This window comes from Alligator mississippiensis, chromosome 14 (genome assembly GCF_030867095.1).
Source record: "Alligator mississippiensis isolate rAllMis1 chromosome 14, rAllMis1, whole genome shotgun sequence".
Taxonomy (NCBI): Eukaryota; Metazoa; Chordata; order Crocodylia; family Alligatoridae; genus Alligator; species Alligator mississippiensis.
In genome coordinates, this window is record NC_081837.1 from 41,168,855 (window position 1) to 41,194,145 (window position 25,291).

At 42.6% G+C, this 25,291-nt stretch overlaps 1 protein-coding gene across 2 annotated transcripts; it reads right to left on the bottom strand.

Moving 5' to 3' along the window:
* Positions 1 to 79: 79 nt before the first annotated feature.
* Positions 80 to 24,547, bottom strand: NUCKS1 (nuclear casein kinase and cyclin dependent kinase substrate 1). 2 transcript variants are annotated; one of them, XM_014609115.3, is made up of 8 exons: positions 24,241 to 24,544; positions 14,127 to 14,176; positions 12,548 to 12,653; positions 11,284 to 11,339; positions 10,827 to 10,976; positions 9,639 to 9,791; positions 7,611 to 7,760; positions 80 to 6,188 (listed from the first exon to the last, which is right to left on the bottom strand). In XM_014609115.3, exons 1-8 carry the CDS (start codon positions 24,255 to 24,257, stop codon positions 5,989 to 5,991), a joined length of 882 nt encoding a protein of 293 aa, XP_014464601.1. In that variant the 5' UTR covers positions 24,258 to 24,544; the 3' UTR covers positions 80 to 5,988. The 2 variants fall into 2 exon arrangements, with proteins under 2 accessions (XP_014464601.1, XP_014464603.1); XM_014609117.3 differs by lacking the exon at positions 10,827 to 10,976 and having other exon boundaries at positions 24,241 to 24,547.
* Between the last annotated feature and the right edge of the window lie 744 nt (positions 24,548 to 25,291).

Genomic DNA, 25,291 nt, shown 5'->3' on the forward strand with positions numbered 1-25,291 from the left:
TCAGATATTGGTACTGGTCAAATAGAGCAAGTGCAGAAAAGCCCTGCCTTGGAATAGCAGAAAAACTACACAAGTCATATTTATGGGTTATAAAAGCCCTTTTATAAAGCCATTTTTAAACAAAACCAAAAAGTTTACAAAAGAAAATAAAAGATACAGAAGAATGAGTTGCTTAATATATTCCAAAAAGAGAAAAAATAAAGAGGGGACACAATTCCAACATGCTGAACAATAAAGGGTTCTTTTTTCTCGTTTTTTAATACAAAATACAAGCGAAGGATACACATACTTAAAACAGAGCTCAGGAGCAGGTATGCAGTCCTGGGAACCCTTCAATAAAAGCAAAGCAGGGTTTTGTTAATTTTTTTTCTTCTTCTTTGCAGGTACATACAGAGACTGGAATATGTAAAATTAAGTAGCACAAAAGACCATCACACAATTCTACCAATGCATGTTGCATCTATAATTCACGAACATGGTCAACAAAGTCATGTTCACTTCAACCCTTTTTTTTTTTTTTAAAAAAAAAAAAATATTTTTAAATAAAGCATTAATGTTACATTCAAACTTAACTCCTAGTACCATGCTGCCAATCTCAGTATTGTCATGGTATTGCAAGAACTTGCCAACCCTAATGAAGTTTTTGTCGTGCCCAGTGATGACAGAACCACGTTCAGGAATGCTCTTCAGTCCCAGGCCAGCAGAAAGTACTTAATTTGCTGCCACCCCTACTTTTCTGGCTGCTAGTGAGGAAGGGGTGCAGAAACTCAGGGGTGGGGCTAATTTTACTGAAGGCCCAACAGGGTTGTGAATACTCGAGACAAATATTAATTGCATACCACTGAGCAATGCCTTGCTGATGTTAAGGGCCCAATGCCCTGCTGATGTCTCTCCCTCCTTTATCAGAGTAGTTTTATAGGGTTTGCTGTGACATCATGTTCATGGTAAAACAAATTATGTAGCTCTTATTTACAATTTTTGTAACAATTGCTTCTGCAGGAAAAAGTAGAATTCACAAATTTCCAGAACACATAGGGAATAAGTTGTCAGACACTCCCATGCGCGCGCACACACACTCGCGCACTCACACACAAAATACTTCAGGGGCTTTTACACACATTACTGTGGCTTAAGCTGATTGAGTATTTCTCCATCCCACCCCCAGCCCTCCCAAAATATATATATATAAAACCCTTGCCCCAATATACAAAGCGTATGCACAATGGTATCTTGCAGTCACACTGAGCATGCTCAGATTGATGGAATCATTCAATTCACTGCAGTTAGATGGGGGCAGGCAGTTTACCAAGTTGTTTCCAATAGTGGTCAGAACACAGCGAGAATTTTGACTAGATTTAGAAAGAGAAACACCGACGTTTTTATAAAGACTTTAATGAAAAAAAAAAACCAACACATTCAAATGACAGTTATCTAATGAAGTGGGGAAGTCTAATATAAGGATATGGGAGGTCAGGGGAGGTGCTTTCAAAGGATGCGGTTAGCTGAAGTTTATTTTAGACGCATATCTAGCTGGTATTACTAGCACCTCAAAACTCAGTCTGTATCTCTCTTTAAAAAAAAGAAAGAAAGAAAAAACAACACTCATGTTGGACAATGTGAACAGACTAGTTGGTTTCACTTTCCAGTTCCATGCATGTGATATCTGAGTTTAAGCCCCCAACCCTGCAGGAAAAAAGTTCAAAAGCCACTGAGTTAAAACTAATGGGAAAAATTATTCTTAGCTCTTTGTAGAAACATTAAACAAACCCCACACCCAAGGGTTACTGATCTGTGACGGTGCCCCTTTATGTGACTGTTTGCAGTCTCTACAGTTTGACAGCCTCTTACCCCAATGTACTTATACCCACTTCTCAAATATCTAGACTCATGGATCGATTTGTGGTTTAAAAAACCATGTTCAACAATATGATCTGTTATAAAAATAAACACTCCACAGACAAATTACATAAAGCAAAGCACCAGTTTCTACAGCTCAAAAGCTTCCAGCATGTTACAGTTTCTTCGCTTCCCTCCCCAGACCTGGCTCCTCAGTTTAAATTGTCTGCTGTACATTAGGGGTCACTTTCAGAAGTCAAATCAGGTGCCACAGCCCCTGTACAAAACAGTCCTCCGTTTCCTGATAGATGCATGGTGCTGAGACGGAGCATGCTCAAAACAATTACCTATCCTCCCATTCCTTGCAGGACAGCAGTAACACTCAAGAATATACAGGATTCCCCCTCCGACACAGATGGTTCTGCTTTTACATGATTTCATCCAACACTGTGATTTCTTAAAAACTTCCCAACTGTCCCATATTGAAATTCTTCCCACCCCAAATTAATCCTAAAACCCAACCCATCTTGGGAAGGGGGGGGGAACCAAACAAAACACCCCCTGCCCCCCCCCAACCCAACAAAAAACTGCTCTTAATGGGCATCTTGACTTTTTTTTTTTTACGCTGAATTCATGTCCAATGGATTTAAATAAATTAAGTTAATTTCAACCAAATAACCTTTAGTATGGAACTTCCAAACCTTACTGGAAAAAAAAAAGTTTGAGCCTTTGGGGACCAGACTTCATGACTACTTAAAAACCTGACCATTTATATGCAACTGCAAAATAATGCTGTAGTGCAGATCTAGAAGCAGAATGCACACATGGGTGTAAAGGATGGTAGTGGTAAGCTGCCATTTCGGGGGCCAGACCAGGGCAGGATGCTGAATTAGTGCATTTCTGGAGTAAGTCTATATCTGTATGTGGCAATGCTCCAAAGCTACACTGGCATAATAGCTCAGAATCTATTTCAGGTCCTGAATTCTATCGACACAACTACCCCCAACCCAACCCTGATTCGTTTTGTTCATCGTTTTCAAAGCCTTTTCACAGGAATGAATTTTTCTGCTCCTTGAAGCATGGACTCACTCCCACCCCCCACCTAAGGAGAGAGACTCTACAACTTGTCTTCACAGAATTAAAATGCTTGAACACAAATGGATTAAAAAAAGGACACCTAAAAAATTAAAAGTCTACTGCTACTGGAAAATGCTGAATTCATCTCAAAAACAAACAAAAAAGAGAGTTAAAAAAAGTTAGCCATCACAATTTTCTTCAACCTGCAGAAACACGAGCTGCTGAATTTCCAACTGAAGGGGGAAATCCAGGGACCACAAGTGTTCCTGGACTACTAGCATTTAGTGTTTGCGTGGACTACCAAAACACAAACTAGAGAAATGGTTAAAAAAAAACCCAAAACAAAAGTGTGTAGCATTTACATAGTGTGCAGGTCGCGACACAAGCGCCACGTACCCAGTTGCGCGGGTCGTTAGGCCTGAACACAAGTAGAGCGACAGTTTACTACAGGGCCACAGTTTCCAGGCATGAGAACTTGGAGCCCAGAGACTCGAATCAGGAACATAAGACAAAAGTCCAAACACTGCATTTCCAGGTTTCGGGTCCATATCATAGCCTGAACATTAGTTTGTTTGAAGAAAGAGCCACTTTGATAGAAACTACAAAATGCACATCCTTCAGAACAAATCCGGTCCAGCAGGTGAAGTTCAAACAATTAAAAATACACGTAGCTGATTGACCAGATCAACCAGAGGTGTTCTATTCTTCAGGAAATCCTTGTACATTTAAGAGCAAACTACCCAACAGACAAGAACAGCTTAAACTGGGTATATCTGTGTTTTGTATTGAGAGGAGCTATCTGTATGGACCAAAGAGATTCATGGAAGAGTATGTTACCAAAAAAGCAAACACATGCACAACAGCCATATAGCTGAACATTTAGAACTTGGCCATTTAATTTTTTCCTATGTTACCTGATAATTACTGGACTAGGTCTGAAAAAAGACTTTATCAGACATTTTGCTCTCCTGACATTTGGAAGGGAAGGAAGATTACATTCATTTCTCAGTCCAGACCGTTACACATCACAGTCCAGCCTGAAGCTGTACTGCAAAGTTAAACCCCTAAAAATAGAGATTTGCAGTGAGAACACTGATAGTCCTTAGTAGAGCAGTAATGTTAGTCTAATTGAAAAGTGTATTAGAGAACTGTTTACCTTGGCTTATATAATTTACCAGCCTCTAAAATCCCCTGCTACAATTCATGCAAGACAGCTATTTAACTGCTATTAGAATTTCACTGGCTCCAGAGGCTATTCAGCCAACGGTCCTCCCAGATCATCCTAGTGCACCTCATCTAAAAGGCTTTCTAAAATCCAATAGGATTAAAAATACAATAGCACATGCACCAGAAATCCAACTCTCTAGCTGCCATATGTTATCTTCAAGAGGCTGGTCTCAAAACAATTATAAAATTCACTTTGCTGACTAAAAAGGTTATGACTCAAGCCTCTCAGCTATGAAACAGCAGTGTGCAAGATACAGAAAGCGTAAAGGGTTAAAACAGGTGGCAAGTCCAGTTTTTTGTTTTTTAAATAATTCCAACAACAAATACTGCAGCCCCTGTATCAAGGTTTGAAGACCAAAAGCCTGTTTATTTGTATAGATTTAATACAAAAAAAAAGAGGGGGAGATATGGCTGCTTTGTTAAAAGCATCTCAATGCCACTGCATACACTTCAAGTGCCCTGCATTTGGTGGAAACATCTTGCTTGTTGCACACCATAGCCCTGCTGCACTGACACTAAATCCTTGCTCCCTCCCACCTGCATCCAAGTAGTCCTCTGGTTCCTCCCACCTCAGCAATTTTTTTTCCTTTTTTCTCTTTTTTTTTTTTTTTTACTTTGGGAGAAGAACATTGACCAACAGTTAAGAGCAAACACAATGGTGTGGGAACAGCATGAACAACACTCCCCTACTGTGGGCAAGAAGGGAGAAGAAATGAAGTGGTAGTGGGGCGATGTTCTAGACTGGTAGGAATCGACCATCCAACACTGCAGCTGGATAGGCTGAGGTTGACTACATAGCCTTTCTGTGGACAGATGAAGGGAGAGGAGAGAAGAGAAACACTTAAGCGTGACTCATGGGATCTGAGACTGACTGCGGCTTAACAGGAATCCATCCCTTCACATTTATAAGAGTGTGCCTCACCCTCACTACATAGCTAACTTCTGTAGGCTTATCTTTACTTTTTCCTTTCACTACTTATTCCAAAAAGAAAATCGCTATAAAACATAAGGAAACCAGGATTTAAAAAGTGTTTTGTTTTAAATTTCTCTTCCATACTCTGCCAAACTACATCCAGCCACTGAAGAATGACAGGAGTAATGGGTATGAACAGCTGACCGGTTGCAGGTTGAAAGCCAAACAAACGCTGAAAGGGACAATTCAATCCAGAAAGAAGCAAGGGTATAGCATCCTGGTAAGATGGATCATTTCCAAAGAAAGTCACAAAGTGGACTGGCTATCTATTTCAAGTCCCTTGTACACTGTCTATGAAATGGTTGCATCAACCCAAGCAGCTTAGAAACATGGGCTGTTAAGGTGTATCTGGAATACACAATTGGAACTTGTGTTAACCTATTCTTTGAGGGAACTTATATCACCAGAAATGTATTAGACAACAGATTTAGGTGGCTATTTTCTTTGTATTCAAATAAGGAAATGGAATTTTGAAATCTCTCTTCAAACTTTGGGATCTCTAGTCTATCTGATTATTTAAGGTTTCTGAGTGTCAGCCTTAAATCTTATTGCTTCACAACTGCAGTATCCATTCAAAAAAAAATAAAAATAAAAAAAAATCTTTAAGTGGTCCATTAATTTGTTTTAAATGGCTTTCATGTTTGATTGGGTAAGGGAGAATGGAATGGCCAATAGAGAACAGTGATTTCAAAATACTACTGTATAAGGGTTTTCTCTTTTAAAAAAAGGATACTGTATTAAACAGCTGAAAGTAAAAGACAGCAATCAAAGCCCATGAGTCAAGCCACAGCCAAAACCGTGTTCTACCCCTAAGTATGTTTTCTTTTCCTTTTTTTTTTTTTTTTTTTTAAACAAAATTCTCTCCAAGCTTCCATTTAATCTTCACCAGAGCCTGCTTCATCTTCAGACTCTTCATCCCCCGACTTCTCTGGTGGAGGGCTGGCTGACTTTTTCTTTTCTGGGGGACTTTCAGGCTCCTCATCCTCATCTTTGGGGGAAGGAGTCTTCTCTTTTGATGCCTTTGAACCCGGAGGCCGGCCTGCCTTCCCTTTGCCTTTCACTGGACTGGGTGTCACTAAAAGAAGAAAAGCCCATAAAGCCAATGATGAGGTACTGTTAGTTAACAAACAAAAACAATTCACAAAGCTTTACACAAATAGGGTATTCTAGATGGATGCATTTACACCAAATCTTGTCCTGATTATCTTTTGAAAGATTTTTGTATACATTCAAGATGACCAAGAGCACTACGTGAACGGAGAATTATTGATTCTCAGCCTCTTGCAGGCTCAGATGAATTGATGACATAGCCAAACTAAGTGAAATGAACAACGAGAAACTGGCAATTACAGAAGCAGGAAAGTGGTTCAAAAAGCAGTCAAGGATAGGCAAAGCAGTGGGTATGGTAACGAAAGTGCCTGCAAAAAAGAGCCTAAGCAACTCAAACTTTTCATTTTGAATAGGACTGAACCCCAAATTCTGAAGGAATTTTTTTTGGGGGGGGGGGGGGGGGGGCGGGGGGTAGGTACATGTTGGAGATTAAACTCTAACAAGAAAGTTTTCCAAAGGATACTTCAAAGCTATTTAATTGTGACATCATAAAAATAAAGGTCTTCAAGACAGAAAAAATGCTGAATTCTAGGGTATGCATCTGAACCTTAATCTTCAAGTCAGAACTGTAGGGTCCTTGGGGCCCAACTTAAAATTAGTATTAACATATTACTAAATGTTTCAGTTGCTCTACAGACAATTTTGCAATGGATTTATGCTTGGCCCATATTAAAAAAGGAAAAAAAAAAACCCTCCCCACAAAAATACTTTTCTACACAACTGGAAGTGTGCGAGAAAAGCCAAGATGGAGCACAATTCTAAAATGTATTTTATGGCTAGGAAATATACAGGATATATAATGACTCAGTATTTTACGGTTGCAAAGATAGGTTTCTGAAATGAAAGTATTTCCAGGTATTTATAAATTTGCTGAGAAGCTTCCGTCAGATCAAACATTTTCAGCCCAGAAGAGTGACTAAAAGGCATTTTCATTAAATTTGTATCTACACACACATGTCTTCAGATATACGCGTTAACAGGGAGGCAGTTAAAGCTTGTCAATACCAAACATCCCCTACTTCAGAACAAAAGGATCTAAACAAAGGACTGGAAGCCAAATATTCCAAGTTCTCATCTTGACAGACGCGCTGCCTTTGGGTGATTCATACCAACGACCCTCCCACACCACCCTCATGCAAATTTCCCTATTATTAAAATAGGCTTAATTCTTACTTAAGTAACAGAGCATTTGTGACTATTAATTCTGAAATCATAACAACAACTATGCCCTTTTAAACCTTCACAAAAAAGTAATTAAAATCTTTGCATTACTGCCCATTAAAATATGTCACTGGTAGAAGACTGAAATTTCAGTCCATAACCCGATCCTTACAATCCTTAAATATTTATTTTTAAAGCAAGCTACTGTCCCTTCCAGTTGGCTCACCTGTAGCCTTTAGCCTAGGCTTGGGCATTTTCTTTTCTTTCCTCTCTGGCTTGGATTTCTTGGCCACCTTTTTATTCTTCTTTTTTGAACTGCCATAGTCGCTATCATCATCATCTTCCACAAGAAAGTCTTCATCACTGCCAGAATCTTCTGAAGGGACAAGGAAAGAAGTGTTTGTAAAAGGCCTTTCTACTCACCTGGAAGAGACTTACAGCCAAGACAAAAATGGTCCAGCAATTATTGGGAGGAACAGGGAGTCTAGGAGTTAAAAAGACACTGGCTTTGCAAGTTACTACATACTTGGATGGACTTGGGAGAGTCGCCTCATCCTTGTGCTTTAGTTTTTCTCCTCATGAAGCATTTTCTAGCAAAAGACTTAGTAGCGTGTGTAGAGATAACAAGCAAGTCTCACCACTAAGAACTGGTAAGTGCTCCAAGGCCCTCAAAAGTACCAAGTGCTAACTGCATTCCATTTCAGAATGACCATAAGTATCTTGAGCAGTTATTTTAAGTGACTTTTGCATTACAACTCTTCCTTTTATCCTTAAGCCAACCAACTGCAGGACTGCCCTTTTTATGTTAGGTAGCAAATGACGTTTCGCTGCCTTTAATCACTCCTCTTTGAGCAATGAGCTCTTCCATCTTATGGTAAACGGTGGAGAAGCCACTCTGAAACTAAGCCAGGGCTCCACGACGCACAGAATGGCAGGAAGCAGCAAGACGCAGGGGCAGGCAATTATTTCGGGTGGAGTTTTGGCAAGCCATCAAGGGCCACATGACAGCCAGCCAGGGGCAGACCAATATTAAATTTTCTAAATTTTTTTAGGGGCCCCCCAGGCTGGATAGAATGGCCTGGCAGGCCGTATTTCACCACCCCCGACAAGAGGCATTACACACTTGATTCTGAAGGCTGCCTTAAGAGGGCGCACTATCAAATACTATGCCTTAAGCTGAGGGCAAGGGATAAGCTTAGCTACCTGCAGAAGATGTAATAGTTCATCTGTTCTGCAGATCTGCAATGGCACTGTACACATTGATGAGCAGAGATCCAGGTTTTTCATTTCCCATGGGGAAACAATAAAACGTAGATTTCCCCCTTCACCAGAAGAAAAATGTGGCTCTCATTTTTGTGGAGAAACCGGCAGATTTTGCAGTTTTAGAAAGAGTTCTCTGCATGGTGGCAGAGTCCAAGCCTGCAAAGGACTAAGGGGAGTGGGAGGAGGGTGATCAGGTACGGGGCACCATATATATCTATACACAGGGCAGAGCAGGACCGCGCAGGAAAGTTCCTTGCTGCTGCAAGCTCCATGCTGATTTGGCGAGCTCTCTCCTGCCTGTGTGGCAGCATCATGGGCAGCAGCATGGGGTGGTGCCCCTCACTGCTGCTGCACACACAGGGGAACATATCGCAGGGGCAGCACAGGGCTCGCAATGGCAATCAGCTTTCCTGCACAGCCCTGCTCTGCCCTGCAGTGCTGGGTTGCACCTGCCAGGCTGCAGAGGCCCTGGAGGAAGTCAACAGGGCAGGAGCCTACCCCTGCCATACACAGAGCTGTGGAGCACAGGCCTTTCCCACCCCCCCCAAGAAGTGCATGCAGCACAAGGGAGCTGACCCCACCCACGCCATCCAAGCTAGGCCCTGTGCTCTGCTCCGTTGCAGCAGGTGCCACTGCCTCCTGCCGGGGGCAGGGGCTGTAGACCCAGATCCCTGGTCCTGTAGCCCTGGCAGCTGGGGTCATCCCCTCCAACAGGGCAGGGCAGGGCAGGGCAGGGCAGGGCAGAGGGGGGGGGGGGGGGTCTTTAATTTTTAATCACGGAATTTGCTATTTTATTTTAATCAGGGAAAACCAGGAGCCCTGCTGATGAGCAATACAATACTTATGTGCACCAAATATCCAAACTAACTGTATCAAGTTTTATTGTTTGGCCAAAGTTAATGCATGCCCTCAGATGTCCCAACAATGCACTAGTTCACGTCATACTACCTTCAACCTCTTTGTTCACTGCCATTAGTCCTCCTCTACTTACTCTCTTGGAATTGTGCCTCTTCATCTTCCTGCTCCTCTTCCTCACTGCCTACATCATCCATGAGCATCTCCCGTTGCTTGGAAGCTGCTTTAGATGCTGCCTGCCGCTGCTGGCGCACATTTTTGTGGTCTTCTTTCTCATCCTCACTGTCCTCTGCAAGACAAAATCTCCACGTTACAATGAAGGTACAGTACATAACATGTTTTCCTTGCCTGGGATAGAGGATGGGGGAGGAGAAGGGTTGGAGAGAAACAGTAAAGAGGCTTGCTATAACAACAACTGGCTAAATGAATGTGATCAGATTAATCCCACACTAAACACGTGGTGCGAGATGCCTTAACGAGGGCTCGTCTACTAACCAGACAAATTAATACACTTTTTCACAACAGCCCAAGTACTGTTCCAATCCACGGTCTCGATCCATTTCTCATGAAGCAGGACGCTGCTTAGTGACAAAGTACATTTAGAAGGCTTTAAAATAAAAAAAGTATTATAAAAAAAAAAAATCTATAGCACCAAGAAGCATAAATTTAAATAATGTGCGCTGCAAAGGAGACTAGAACAGGGAACAGATGTTTGCCATGCAGTGACTGAACCATTTGAGAAGATATTCAATGTTGCACTACGCTAACTTTACACAGAATATCTTACAGCCAGGATAAACACAGGAGACTTGCTATTCTGGAACAGATAAATGGGGGGGGGGGGGGCCGCCTAAATTATTTCTTGGCTAAAATTATTTTGACTAAACTAAGCTAGCACACCCAACTAAAAAGTTAAGCCTCCATTCCAGCACCCTGCTGGCAAGCTATCAAGGAGCTAACTTGCGGCACAACAGCCAAAGAGGACGATCATCACTGCTAGACAGTCCAGTCAAGGACTGATTCTACATACTAAGCAACTATCCCTGGACTCTCTCCCCCACAGAAAACAAATCTGCAGTTTAGGTCTAAAAAGACCAGGGGCATAAAACAGAAGTTTCAAACTTATGATTTAAGGAGCACAGGGAACAAAGCACATGTCATCTGCAAGTGGAAGGAAACAAAAAAATATATTGGTTCACAAGTGCTTCTGATTTTGGCTTCTGGTCCTTCAGCAACAGATCAACATTAATGCCAATTTAATGCTGGGTCTCTCTATCAGCCACATACCTAACATGTTTACAGATAAATAATTATGTTTCTTAACCTGCAGGCCTTTTCCTGGATTTGGAGGCTCTCTTGTTCTTTTCGGGTTTGGCCTTTTTTCCTTTTTTGTTTTTCTGAGAGCTCTCATAGTCACTGTCAGCTTTGCCATCATCTGCTTCTAAGTCATCGTCCTCACTGCCAAAATCTTCATCTGGGAGGAAATGGTGAGAAAATACAAGTCTCTCAGATACCTCTCAAGGGAACAAGTTGATTGGAGCCACAAGGGGGAGCAACAGATTAACATACTTTCAACCAGGGAGACAAAGGATTATACCAGCAATATGTCACAAGGGAAATAATTCTGCTAATCTAGTCTCTGGCTGGAAATTGCAGAAGGACTAGTTATGATGCAATGACAGAGCTAAGTATTATAGACACTGCTTTGGCTAGCATCATTTGTCCCGTTTTAATAACCCAACGGGCCCTTGTTAAAAATTACATTGATAAGGGCCAAGTACCTGCTGAATGAGACTCATCTTTCTTGGTCTTCACATCTTTCTCCTCTGAATCCTCACTGTAAAGAGAAAGAGAAAGTTCCAGTCTGTGGAGTGATAATACCTGAAACCCCAGCATACAAAGACAAAATCCAAAAGATCAAATTGGTCTAGTCTTGTGACAGCTTAGTGAACTGATACTTTATGGAGACTGCTACCTTATGCTTCAAAAATGCTTTAAAAAACAAACAAAAACTTTTCTAGCAATTATGGTTGTGAAGACAACATACAAATCATGTACCAAGTTCTTGTCAACGGATTCTAATAGCTGAATAGCTCAAGACATATTACCTACAAAATTCAGCTCAAATTTAATTCTGAAATCTAAAGTTATAACTGTGAAACAGATGAAAGTGCTGCCATTGGATTACAGTTTACAACAGAGTCTTTATGAACAGATATACGATCTGTAATCTAACCCAGATTAGCCCACCTATTAATTAACGAGATGTACAAGCTTTATGTCCATATTCACAAGCCCTGTTATTAAGCACAGTCTGCACCTTCTAAGAATCACAGAAGGAATTGCCAAAGACAGACTTAATGTGCTTCCATCCCATAGAAACTCCGCCTCTCCTCATACCTCAGGAGCTGAAGTCCCAGAAACCATATTAATAGTTTTCTGCAGACTTACAGTTCCCTTGGACAGCTTCCAGGTAATTACCTAGAAATTAAAATTTGCATTCAATCTCAGTGTAAATCCTCTGTGCTGGAGGATAACAGACCATTTAAAATGGCACCATGTCCTTCTTTCCAACCAAAAGCCTAAACCCACAAAACCCTTAAGACTATCAGCTGAAACCACATTTCCTGTGTAACCCAAACCCAGTTTCTTAGGGTTCTCATCAGCATGAGAGATGATCAGACATCTCAGGTCTGTAAGAATGTAATCAAAATCATAATGCTGAGGTCACAAGATAAAAGTGAACGGAAAGTGAGTAAGGACTAAGGGGCTGACATGATCTGGGAGATCTGTGTCCTTGCTACTAACTTCTCAATAAAGAGAGGGTGCACACACACATCCGAGTCTTAGCTGCATGGACAGGGGACAACCCTCCGGGTAAGATTTCTTCACACTTGCTAGAGTTCCAAAAGAGTCCATTATTACACAAAAACTTTAAAGACCCCCTGTGTAATGAAGTACTTGCACATCAGCAGGTGGTTACCAAAATGTCAAGCAGATTAGGTGAATGTTGGGCTTTCATAAATAACAAAGTGTTTTAGTTACCTGTCCTCTTGAGAATTCTTTCCAGGCCGCCTCTTATTTTTAGCCTCCCGAGGAGATGAGCGGATTTTCTTAGCTGGAGGAGCTGAATCTCTTCCATAATCTTCATCTAGACAATACAACAGAGGGTTCTGAAATGCATTAAACTATAATTTACAGTAATCCAAACAGCCAATTAGGATATAGTTGAAGAGGTAATGCTTTGAAGTTACCAACACATATCATTTTAGAGGGTGTCAAAACAACAGGTGGTCCAAAGGAATCGTTTTCAAAACTTAAAAACCAAATTTACAACATGACATGCAATCAACCTGCCCATCTATCTGCAAACATGCTAGGATATACTATGCCAACAATTTTGACATACATAAGTTGCCAGAACTACTGCAGAAAAAACGTTGTGGCAAGAGGAGCGTTCATCCTAATTTTATGGCTAATGAGAAACTTGCATTTAGCTTTAGATTTGCCACACAAAGCCATTACAAATATGGATGTCGTGCCTTAACTCCTGCTAGTCCTGATAAAAACAAGTATTCTACATAGATATGCTGAGTCCTGCGTTCTTACGATGAAGGAAATAGATATAGATATATGGTCTTTTAAAAGTTAAATTTTTCCAACTACTAAATTATGCACAACTTGCTAATAACCTGCTATGTAGTATGGCAGTTAAGAACTATGCACATTTTGTTTCCCCTAATTATCAATACAAGCTCATTTGCCAGACAGTAAGTAGCAGCACGTCTACTTTCCAAGAACATAAAACATTCTCCATATGGCTTCCAAAAAAAAAAAAAAAAAAAAAATGTTAATTCATGTGGAATATACAAAGAATTAAAGAATGATTCATAGAATTGTGTGGTGCAATGGAATTTAATATAACCTAAAATTGGCTGCAGCAAAGTACAAAAGTAGTAGTCTCAGAGGCACTCTGCCAAATACAAACCAAAAAAGATGACAGTTGCAATGGCCTTTAGGCACTATCAAAGTCTAGGTGTTAAGTAACAGTATGTATATATATATATGTTTTAAATTTCAATGGTTTGTTTAATAGAATACACGCATCTCTCTGAATAATGCACTTACGTTTTGAAGTGCATATCAAGAATAAAGAGCCACTAAGTGGAAGGAGTAAATTCTATTCTTTTAAATTAAAATCGTAACTAAAAACAGAATGTATTTACTAACATACAGGTTGTATTACATAACAACTAAGCAGACTATACATCCTTGTAACCCGAGAACATTTATTTGGATTTTGCTTAAAGGGCAAAATTCTTTGAATCATCCATTGCTGCACCTCTAATGACTCACTATGCAATTTGACAGGGTCAATGAAAGCTCAGTAGCATCATTGCCCTTAACTAATACTGCAGCCTCGTAAGTTAGATTATCCATCCATTATTACTAAGCAGAACAAGAATAAAAAGTGTAAATTCTTGAAAAAGGCAATAAAACAGATCTAGATCCATCTATCTATCTAGCTAAATTAAACAAAACACTGAATTTAGACAACTTTTTACTTCACTAGACATGAAAGTATTAACTGTTTTTTTTCTAAAAAGAAAAACAGTAAGCTTACCAGCATCGTCTGATTCCTGAAACTGTGAGTAATCGACCACCTTCCTGTTCCTATTTAAGAAAAAAGGGGAGGGGGGAAAGATTAGAAATCCATAGTTCCAGAAAGTGAACTTTTTTCCACAACTAGCATGAAAACAGCATTCCCTAGTTTGATGCAGAAATCAAAAGGTCTTTGAAGGCCATCACCTACCAGTACCCCCACAACCAAGGCAGCCCCAAGACTGCTTTCCTAAGAACTAAGGCATCTATGTCTTAGAAGTCAAATAAAGACAGTGTCACTATGTTCCAACAATTTCTAGTGGAGCTATTAAAATTTAAACTGAACATTTATTCAATCAAAAAAGCTCATAATAAAACTTGAAGCTTCTATTAGGTTGTAACTCAGTATCCATCCCAATTGTTATATGGAAGTGTCCCAAACAGCGTTCTTCCCGCAGGTGAAGAATGCAATTTAAAGCCACTTTCTTGTTTGTATATTCAGAACTTTTAAAATTATATGAAATTCTTTAAGATGTCTTAACTGAGCGCACCCCATCATGATTCTTGATTTTAAACCACTGCTGGCATCCCAAAATTTCACCCGAGTTTCATTGCTTAGCACCCCCACTATAAACACAGTTTCTGAGCTATCAGCAGGGTGTGTCTGGTCAATAACGCATTAAATATTGCTTCCCACCTCTTACCGCTGAGACTATAGGTGCCTCCTAATACTTTACTAGTAATAAATATATTCAGAAGTTGAACTTGTTTAGACTGGGCTTTTGTTTGTTTGTTTTAAAGCCAAAAACATACCTCTCTTTAAAACCCGATCTAGGAAGCTTTATGTCCCTCTGTTTCCTCCCAAACTAAAATACCAGATGGCTGCCACAGAGGGGCATCAAAACAGACTTGGGAATCTAGCTGTAGAATGAGCAGATTAATTTGCAAAGATGATAGCATCATGCTCACGTGTCTCATTACTGTAGACTTGTTAGGACAGGCAAGGATTGCTTGCACAAAAAAGTTTCCCAAGTGGCATTTGCTATGCTTTTCACAAAATTAAGCCACCTCAAATTGACTTTTTAAACACAACAGCCAGGAGGAAAGAGTTATACATCGTTTGAAAAAAACACCCTATGAAAAACCTTTTTACAATACTTACAAAGACATTTTAAAGACAGAGTCAAATACAGGCTTTTCCACGTTAAGAAATGTATGGTCATTTACACATGACCAGAAAAAGCAGGGGAAGGGAGAGGAGAGGAATGACACCTTTATTTCTTTAAGACCCCTATTTTAAAAAGTTTTACTTGAACAGCTTTTCTTCCTTTTTAAAACTGTCAGAGGTAGACAAAAAAAAAAGAATCTTCCAATCACTATAACGACTACAGTCAAGACACAAAACCAACTCGTGAATATGAAAAAAAACCCTCATTTTCTTTTCATGCTTAACATCTCAACCTTCAGTGGTATGGTAACAATACTGAGAAACCACTGATTTTCACCCATACACCCTGCCACTGCGCAAGGCGCACTTTGTTTTTGAAAGGCAGAACGAAGAAAAAGATCTATCCTTAAAAATACTAGTACGCAGCAGCCCAGCCTGCTCTTTGTGCTATTGCTGTGGAGCAAAGGCAGCTTTAAGTCTTTGCCCCAAGAAAGCAAGAGTAAACTGAAAAATCTGCTTTGACTATTTTCTCCCTTACAGTGAGTACCTCAATTTCTTGCAACTGGTTTGTTGGAAAAATGGTGCATTTTGTACGCTACAAAGTATGGCGGTTATTAAAACTGAGGGCATTAAAAATTCAAGATAATCACCAACACCACCTCATGAAGCAAAGTCATGCTTGGAGGCCTCTTCATTGAAGCCACACTTGTAATGCATCAATACGAGTCCCCTTCCCAAAATTCGCTCCTACAACCTCACCGCTTGTTCCCTCACTCTCCGGAGATGCTAATCTCTCAGGACCCCAGGAGAAAGGCTTTTGGAAACAAGCTTTCCTAGTTCTCTTCTCATACTGTAACCAACAAAACACCACCAAAAGCAGCACAAGGCCAATGAGAAAGAGAGAAGGAGAAAGTTTTAAATACTTTAAGCACTATAGCTTATCCTTCTACTAAACTGTATTTGATTAAAAAAAAAAAAAAAAAAGGGCAATTAGTCACAGCTGTAATGATGTTGCTTAGCATCCAACTACAGGCGATATAGCTAATATAACAGATTATTACTGAACAGACAACCCAAGAGATACTTTATTTGTCTAGCAAAAGTTTGATTTACTAAATTTAAGTTACAAAAGTAAGTCTGAAGACTTATACAAAAACACGTGGAAATCTCATTAACTATTATAATCCACATTAGTCCTATTTATTTTTGTGACAAAATGTTACTACTTTTCGCTCCAAATAGCCTTTGTAGAGCCAATAAAAGCAGGCAAGTGTGCAGCGGATTCAGTTCTGGCTCATAAAACATTGCTAATGACATTCAGCTGCTGGGCCTGATTTTAATCTTAGTACTACTAGCTATCTAGCGGTGAACAAATGGGAGTGGGGGGAGAAGAGGGAATTTGGATCGCTGTTCTAGAAAGCATCACCTATCCATTGACAATCACTAGACATTTCAGACAATGAAGAACTTATCCCCGCCATGCCTTTGCTAGGTGGGGTATCACTTTCTGCAGCTGAGAAAAGCGAGGAAGAGATTCAGTAACTTGTCCAACACCACACTTCAGAAATCAGCTCTGTGCTTCAATCCAGCACTTGTAGGAGGGAGGGACAGAGTTGTGATACATCACAGAACAATGCAACAACATTTAACATGCACTTCCCAGAAGTGACCTACACTAGGAGATTAATGGTGTATTCTTGATACGACTGATTGCTGGAAGGATACCCCTAAATCATGCTGTTGCTTTTTGGCTATCAATTCCTTTGCAATGTTTTCTATGCTTCCCTTTTCCACAAACGCCTGAATTCATGGTTTCCAGAAACAGCCTGAGAGAGAGGAAGTAACATAATTAAATTACTTGAGCCTTAAGCCAACCCTCTTGAAAAAAAATGAATTAAGATTCAAGAGGTGGACAGTCATTAGATTTCTGGAGGCTGAATCCCATCCAATTTTCAGGGAGGAGCAAGAAGGGATTAAAATGCAGCTGCAACATAAAATAGACTGCCCACTCATCTGTGGTCTGAAGGTTTCAAACCTGAAGTTAAGGAATACAAACACTGACAGGACTTGTTGAGTAGTGTAGAGGCCAGGCCAGAGAAACCTCAAATTTTAAGTCCTGATCCAACAATTAGCCTGAAGTGCCCTGCTTAAAAATGGGGGAAAGACTAATCTTTTCCAATGCTTTATGAAGGTATATTTAGCGCACATACCTCTTATTTCTGCATGCGCTTTCTATTTACCCAAAAACCAAGGGTAAATTTTGCTGTCTATTCACTTGACCAACTTCAAACAATTGTCTTCATACTTCACCTGATCTATTCAGCAAGATAAAGTGCTTATCCTACAGTTTATAAGAAACAAGCTGTTAAAAGGACTGCACCTAGTTTATTAATGTTGGTGGAGCATTATATGCTATAAAGAACTGAAAATGCAAAACACTGTCAGGTAAAATATTAATGAAAGCTTTCTAGCATCTTTTCTCCTCCTAAGCACTATACCCTACATGTTGGGCTGGTAAGCTAGTCCCTGCTGTGCTCTCATTACCTTGTCTACAGGAATATTGATTTTTATACCAAGTGCCATAAAAATCACTATGGCAGTAGACAACTGTATAGAGAAAGCTGCTCCTTTTTTGCCTTGCAGGACAAAGGAAAACAAATGACTACACAGAGATGAGAGCAGCGACCAAAAGAAACTTCTAGAAAGAATCTTCCCAATGGGGGGGGGGGGGGAGGGGGGGGAATACTCTGAGCATCTGAGAACCACTTAAGTAAAACCATTGTCTCTACTACCTGAATTCCAATAAACACTATTCTTGGGTCTGACCTGCTCATTCTAGGCTCAACACTCACTCCACTTGTAGCCCTCCACCACATTTTGCTTACCTAAGCTCACAAGTGTACAATGTCTAAGGGCCATAGGGTATTTTCACCCTTTCCCTCAGCTCTACTAGGAGCTGCACAGCTCAGCTGAAGCAGCAAATAAAAATCTTCCCATATAGCGCAACTTTTCAGGCTCAACTACTGTTACTGGGTGTTTGCTGTTCTACCAAAAGTCACTTCAGTGAAGAATCAGAAGTTTCTACAGTCTATACTTGCCATTTCTCTCAAATCAAGGATGCCTCGCTTACCAGTAACAGACACTGAGCACTGTTCAGGGAGATGGACAAGAAAATTAAGTATTTGTTAAACTCCACGAGAACGAGCATACGAGGCAATCTCACAATCACAACTGGAGTTGATACAATTTGGTTTCAGTTTTAAAATATTTAAAGGTATAAGGAAATTTACAAAGATGCATTTCATTTGAATAAAAGGGAGAAAATACAGAGGGATCCCAAAAGCAGGTGTTAAGAGACACAGAAACCAATCTAATACTTTTAAAGTTGTACAAGAGCAACGTGCATGAGGGTGCTGAGCCCTAAAACCAAAATCTTGGTGCCCCTCAGATTACTAGGCACGTGTTTAAGAAACTTGCCTATGACAGGAAGACTGTACTAACGCACTTAAAATTCTAGCAAGGTGGCTGGATTTTCAGCGTCGTTTGACTGGTAGTACCATGTTCAGCAAATAAGGCCTCATATTAATGGAGTATCATATTAATACATTAACTTGCATATGCATTCAGAAGTAGCTCAAGAGGGCAGCATGAATATAGCCAATTAAGGGGACAGAAGGGGAAACAGTAATTTACCATAATACCTTAAAATTTCATAATAAAAAGAAAACCTTATTGCTTAAGTATTAGCAGAAACACTGAGGAATATCCTAGCCGATGTCGGAAGAGGAAAAACAAATGAGAGAACAAGACACCAAGTAGCTGGCAAAAAAAAGATAGTCAAAGTACTAAAAAACAGGAGTGCTAAACTAATAGTTAAACTGAAATATTTACAAAATTATAGCTGGCATTTCCTTTTATGCTGCTGTTTTTCCAGATGCCACTGAAACTTGAGTTCATTGGTAAACATGCAAGTGGTTGGTTTCACTTTCTTGTTTCCCCAGCCTCCTCTTAAGTGGAAGAGGAGATTTCCATTTACAAGGTTAAATTCTTTGGCAGGGTTTTTTTTTTTTAACGCCTTGAAAAATCTTTACGCACAAGTCTTAAAAAGTTCTCTAAAACAGCCTTCATACTATCTTGGTCTGTTATTAAATACGCATCAGCTTATAATCATGCATCCATATTTAAAACATTTGCTTTGTGGCAGCTACTTGCCTAAAACAAGTAGCTATGGCAGAGGTGCTCAACCAGAGAGTACTCTGAGGTACTGCAAGGGTGCCATAGGGTACCACATAACATTAGCACCACTCAGTGAGCTAACAGGTACCTGTGATAAATCCAGAGATTTCAAATAAGAATTCAGTGTCAAAACACAATCTGACCTGTCATAGTCTGAGTTATTTGCAAAAGCACTGCTCTATTATTTTTCAGTAGTCAAACAAACAAGTGGAAGCCAAGAGCTGACATTTTCCAGTGTGCAAAATGGGGGGGGGGGGGGCTTGAGTAGCAAGGTTGAGGACCACTGCACTGTTAGTTCCTTTACAAATGGCACACCTGTTCTTGCACAAAAGACTCACCAGCTAGAGACCCCCAGTTACAGGTTAACACTGGTTTAGGTTTGCTCTTAACATAACTCCAAAACCCTATAAGATTATCTACAGTTCTCAGGATACACATGGCTCACAACTGCATAATACCATCGAGCAATTTACGCAGCAACAATTAAAGCAGCCCTGTACCCATCCTCCATTTGAATTTATTCCACAGAACATTTTTAGGATACAGTAATGAAATATTCTGGAGGAAAAGGAAGCAGGTAAGGGAGGGCACACTGACTTTTGGCCACGTGTCCTGTTTGTTTGTTTTCAGTATACTATGTCACTTGCCTCTAACACTTTGCTTCTCTTTGGATTGCAAATCCCTCAGAAGAGGGATCATGTTTTCTCTCCTATTTGGAAAGGATCTAGTATATTCTGGACACTATTAGAAATAAATAACCCCATGCTGAAAAGTTAACGCACAAAGGGCCAACACAAGGGAAAGTACAGTGGTGGCTGTAAAGTCACAAGCTTAAGTTTTCAAGAATCATGCCACCAGACACTCAGATCGCCCAAGTAGCATATTGGTAATGAAATGGGTTACATCCAGATTTGACATTCATGCCTCATAGATGAATAAGCCAACACATAGATGAAAAGGAGTACACAACAACACCTATCAGTTTGGTACGAGTACTAGGGATGCGTGAAATGGGGCCGATTTGGATTCGGCCCGAATCAGGGACAGCGATTTGATTTGTTGATTCAGATCAGTGTCCCCAATTCAATTCAGCCGAATCTGAAGATTCGATGCCGATTCAGAGAATTAGCAATTCGGCCACAGACTCAGCTTCAAATGTTTTTTCCACATACCTCAAAGTACCAGGCGCAGCGTGTGAATGCTGTGAAGGTGGGTTGGATGGAGCGTCCCACAGGAGTGCAGGGAGACCCTGGGTGCCCCCCCAGACCCAGAAGGCACCAGTCACTGCAGGGCTCCCCAGCAGACCCAAAAATGCTTCTGGTCCACTTCCAGGTCTGCTGCAGAAGGCGCTGGGGACCCCCCCCACGCTCCTATGGGACACTCATGCGCCCTAGCACCACAGCATTCACAAGACACCTGATGCCCTGAGGTATGTAGAAGAAAACATTTAAAGCTGTCTACACCCAAATCGCAGGTTCTTTTCAAATCTCTCCGAATTGATTCGGAGGTTCCGATTTGACGCGGAGAGATTAGTGTCCTCCGATTCGATTTGGAGATTTGGCCACCAAATCGGGCCAAACTGAACCAGGGACCGAGGCGCCACACAGCCCTAACTAACACCACCTTGCCAGTATACACAAAACACCAAGGCTAAAGGTAATGGTTACTGCTGAAAGGAAACCAAGGCCAGAAAAACGTATTGTATGAAATATATTTTACAACAATTTATGATAGATAAATATGCACCAAGTACTAGAATACTACTACTGCTTATACAAGATTATTTCATTTTGCAAGTGTTGGTGCAGGAAAACCAGCAACTTAGTGAAAATGTCTACTGAGTGAAAAGGAGAAATAAATGAACTGCATCAACTTTAAACAAGTATCTGTTCAATACTTAGATATCAAAATTTTCAGTTGAACAACACTAAGATGTACTATATTTCTTTGAATTATGTAAGTTGGCTAGTTTAACACAGTTAACTGTAAACACATCTTTATTTCAGTGTACTATTGCTGTTTAAATTTATATCTTGCCCTATTCAAAAGGCTCAGAGCAGCTTACAATAAGTGATAACTGATAAACAACCAACAGAAAAAAAACAAGAACAGATCAGCTGGATGAGCTGATAAAACCATAAATACTAGATTTCCTTCATACATTTAGAAATAGCCATATTTGCAGAGACCACTGCAGAGTCCTTCCTTTTTCGTATCCAAGATATCCCACTGTTGACAACGATAGCATCACTTTACAGCTGCAGAACTTTATGCATTGTTTCCACTCAATTCCCCCCTTTCCAAAGGGATGCCAGAAAGGTCTTGGTTGGGGCAAGAAAAATTACTCTCAATCCAGGACAAAAGAACATGAGGTCTGGAATGTTTTTGTGTTTTGGTTATTTTTTTTATTTTTTTTTTCAATCAGGGCATGGGGGGGCAGGGAAAGAGGATGTGCCACACACCACATAGATGGAGCCAATTTTTTAAAGTAAATTTTAGTGCTGAATTCAGTCTGAGACCAAAGTCCTCTGCTTATCAGCAAAATAAAGTAGTAATGGAAGCTCCCCTTCAATAGCTCAGTGTTGCTTATCCCAAATTTCTAGTTAGGATGGTATTTTAAATGAATGGACATTTTACTCATGTCTGCAAAGCCACTAAACATGGAACAACATTCTAGCCCGTACAGCCTTGGCTAACTCGATACCAAGTCTTCCCTCACTATTGCTGGCTAATGACAAATTAAGACACCCAAGCTCTGTGAGAAATCACATCTATTGCAAGCCCAAAGCTTTAAAAAATATGGCGAGTTCTTCAACTAACTGAGTGGAAGGACCAATCTGCAGGTAGTCTGTTATTAACACATTACTAAACTCAGACACTGCATTATGATGGAGACCAGAGCCTGTCTACAAAAGGTAACAAGAGTCGCATCTTTCACAACCATTTAATTTTTGGTTAAAGTTGGTTATAAAAAAAAGAAGGTTACCATTTTAAACAAACAAGCCAACCTTTAGAAACCACATTTAAAGACTAGACACTCTTGTTTTACCTGTAGTCAGCAGACCTGTAGTCCACTGGTGACAATCTGGTTAGTGCCAGAACATATCTTAACTTTCCCACTGAGCACTAAGTCATATTACAGTATCATTGTCTTCTAAAACACAGGTACTGTCATTCAAGACTGGACCACTAGTCCATTTAATCCAGTATCTTATTTTGCAAAAAAGTCCCAAACTGATTCTTTAGTAGGATACAAGCAAGCCTATAAGGCACAGAGGCAACTCAGTGCTCCAGTGGCAACCCCCACCACACACACCCTCTGTATCAGACCTGACCTATGAGCTTTATTACCACCTACTTTGGCATGCATGGATTATGAATATTATTGGTCAAAATTAGTCAGTTACGAAAACTAAAGATTCAATTAGCTGACAGGCATAACAGATGTCTGCTCTCTCTGAGCAGATAGTACAGTTTTCTGAAAGTCTCTCTGGCAGGTCAGAAAACTGTTAAAAAAAAAAAACAAAAACAAACTCAAATCCTATTGCCATTTGTAAAATATGCATTTTATTATTCACAACTCATTTAATATTGTAAAAATTAACGTTCTGCAAAACAAAAATCTGAGATGCCATAAGACGACAAAGTATATAAAATTAAACATCTTCCCTGTCCTACCAGGAGTTAACCTAGATAGAACACAATCACTCCCATTGACAAGAAACGGTAATCAAAATATAGATAAGTTTCCAATTGGTAAATGCAGGAAAGACTCAAGTTTTTCAGCAAAGTCACCGCAATTCAACAATGCATTTTAGACTCCATGTAAACTCCATCCTGGTACAGGCCTGAGTTCAAAACTGTTGCACACACACACGCACACACACTAAGAGCCTCCTCCTTGCATGCATGCATGCATGCACACACACACACACACACACACACACACTAAGAGCCCCCTCCTTGCACGCATGCACACACACACACTAAGAGCCCCCTTGCACACACACACTCTAAGAGCCCCCCTACATGCATGCACACTAAGAGCCCCCTCCTTGCACACACACACCCCAAGAGCCCCCTCCTTGCACGCACGCACACCCCAAGAGCCCCCTCCTTGCACGCACGCACACCCCAAGAGCCCCCTCCTTGCACGCACACATACACACACTCACTCTAAGAGCCCCCTCCTTGCACGCACTCTAGAAACCGGAGGGGCGTGCCGTGCTGTGCTGTGCTGGGCCGGGCCGGGCCGGGCAGCGCTGCCACCAGCGCGGGGCGGCTCCCGCCGACTCCTCCCCCCAGCGTGGTGCAGGCTGTGCGCCGCGCGCCCCGCGACTCCCCAGCGCGCTGCGACCCCGCCAGCCTGGCCTGCCCAGCCCGTCCCGTCCCGTCCCGTCCTGCGCGCCCCCTCCCAGGAAGCAGCCCGCGCCGCTCGCCCCCCCCGCCCCGCCCCGCGGCTCCTCCCCCACCCATAAGGCGTGCGGCCCGCTCCGGCCCGGCCCAGCCACCAGCGCTGCCGCCCCGAAGTGGGTCAAGCCGGGCCCGGCCCCTGCGCTGCGCTGCGCACCGCCCGTGCCGTGCCCCGTGCCGCACGCGTGCCCACACTCCTCCCTCAGGAAGCACGCGGCCGTCGCGCAGCTCCCCGCCCGCCCCCCGCAGGCCTCTCGGCCAGGCCGCGCGGGCCACGGCCTGGGCCCGGGGCGCTCCGGCACTGCGGGGCCTGCCTCACCTGACGGGCCTGGACATGGCGCGCGGCCGAGGCGGGGCCGAGCCGGGCGGCGTCGGCTGCGGGGAAAAACGGCGAGTGCGGAGCGGGCGACGGCGCCGTCCCCTCCCCTCCGCTCCGCTCCGCTCCCCTCCCCCCGCGAGCGAGCGACCGAACAAGCGAGCCTGCCTAGGCTCGGCTAGGCCCCGCGCCTCCGCCGCCGCCGCTGCTGCTGCCGCCGCTGCGGTGTGGTGCGCCCCGGGACCCCGTCCCCGCTCGCAGCGCCCTCGGCCTCGCTCGCCACTGCTCGTCGCTCCCCCCCGCAAAATGGTCGCGCTTCGCCCGAACCGAGGGGATGTGCCGAGCGGAGGGGCGGCGCAACCTAGCCCGCTGGCGCCTCCTCCTCCTCCCCGCATTGGCCGGCGAGGGCGGGCCGCTCGGCGCCATTGGCCCGTTCGAACCATCACGGGCCGAAGGCCCCGCCCCCTCCTCCCCGCGGGGCGGGGGGAGAGGACGCCCCGCACTCAAGCTGCTATGAGAGAGCGGCGGATAACAGCGAGCGAGGCGCAGCGCGCCATCGGCGGCGACAGATTCGCCAAGCGCCGCCCCGGCCGCGGGGCTCCTGGGCGGCGGGGCGCTCCTGAAGGAACCCGCGGGCAAAGGCGAGGGGCGGAGGCACCCCTCCTTTTTTTTTCGGGGGGCGCCGGGAGCCGCCAGCAGGGTGCGGATCCGCAGATTCGCCGCTCGGGGCCTGGCTTGGGTTTTGGAGGGAAAACGCAGGCGAGCTGGCTCACCCACGCAGCGCGCCCGCCGGCCCCCGGAGCCAGGGCATCCCTCCCCAGCCTGCCTCACACGCCCTTGGGCTGCTCCTTTCGCCTGCCATCGCCCCCATCCCCGCTGCGCCAGGCCACGCGAGGAGGAAGGGCAGCCCTGACAGAGCAGCAATGTGGCTCCCCTTAAAATAAATAATAATCATCGGGGGAAAAACCCCTTCGGCCCGACCCCGACAAAACCACGGAGACCAGGAAGTCGCGAGCAAGTCAGGACCCTCCGCCGGCTGCCACCTTCCACCTCC

Coding starts and splice junctions, on each gene's coding strand:
- NUCKS1 (XM_014609115.3), bottom strand. Junction 11,340..12,547: donor AAGAATTCTCAAGAGGACAG/GTAACTAAAACA, acceptor TTCTCTTTACAG/TGAGGATTCAGAGGAGAAAG. Junction 9,792..10,826: donor ATCCAGGAAAAGGCCTGCAG/GTTAAGAAACAT, acceptor TTTGTCTTGCAG/AGGACAGTGAGGATGAGAAA.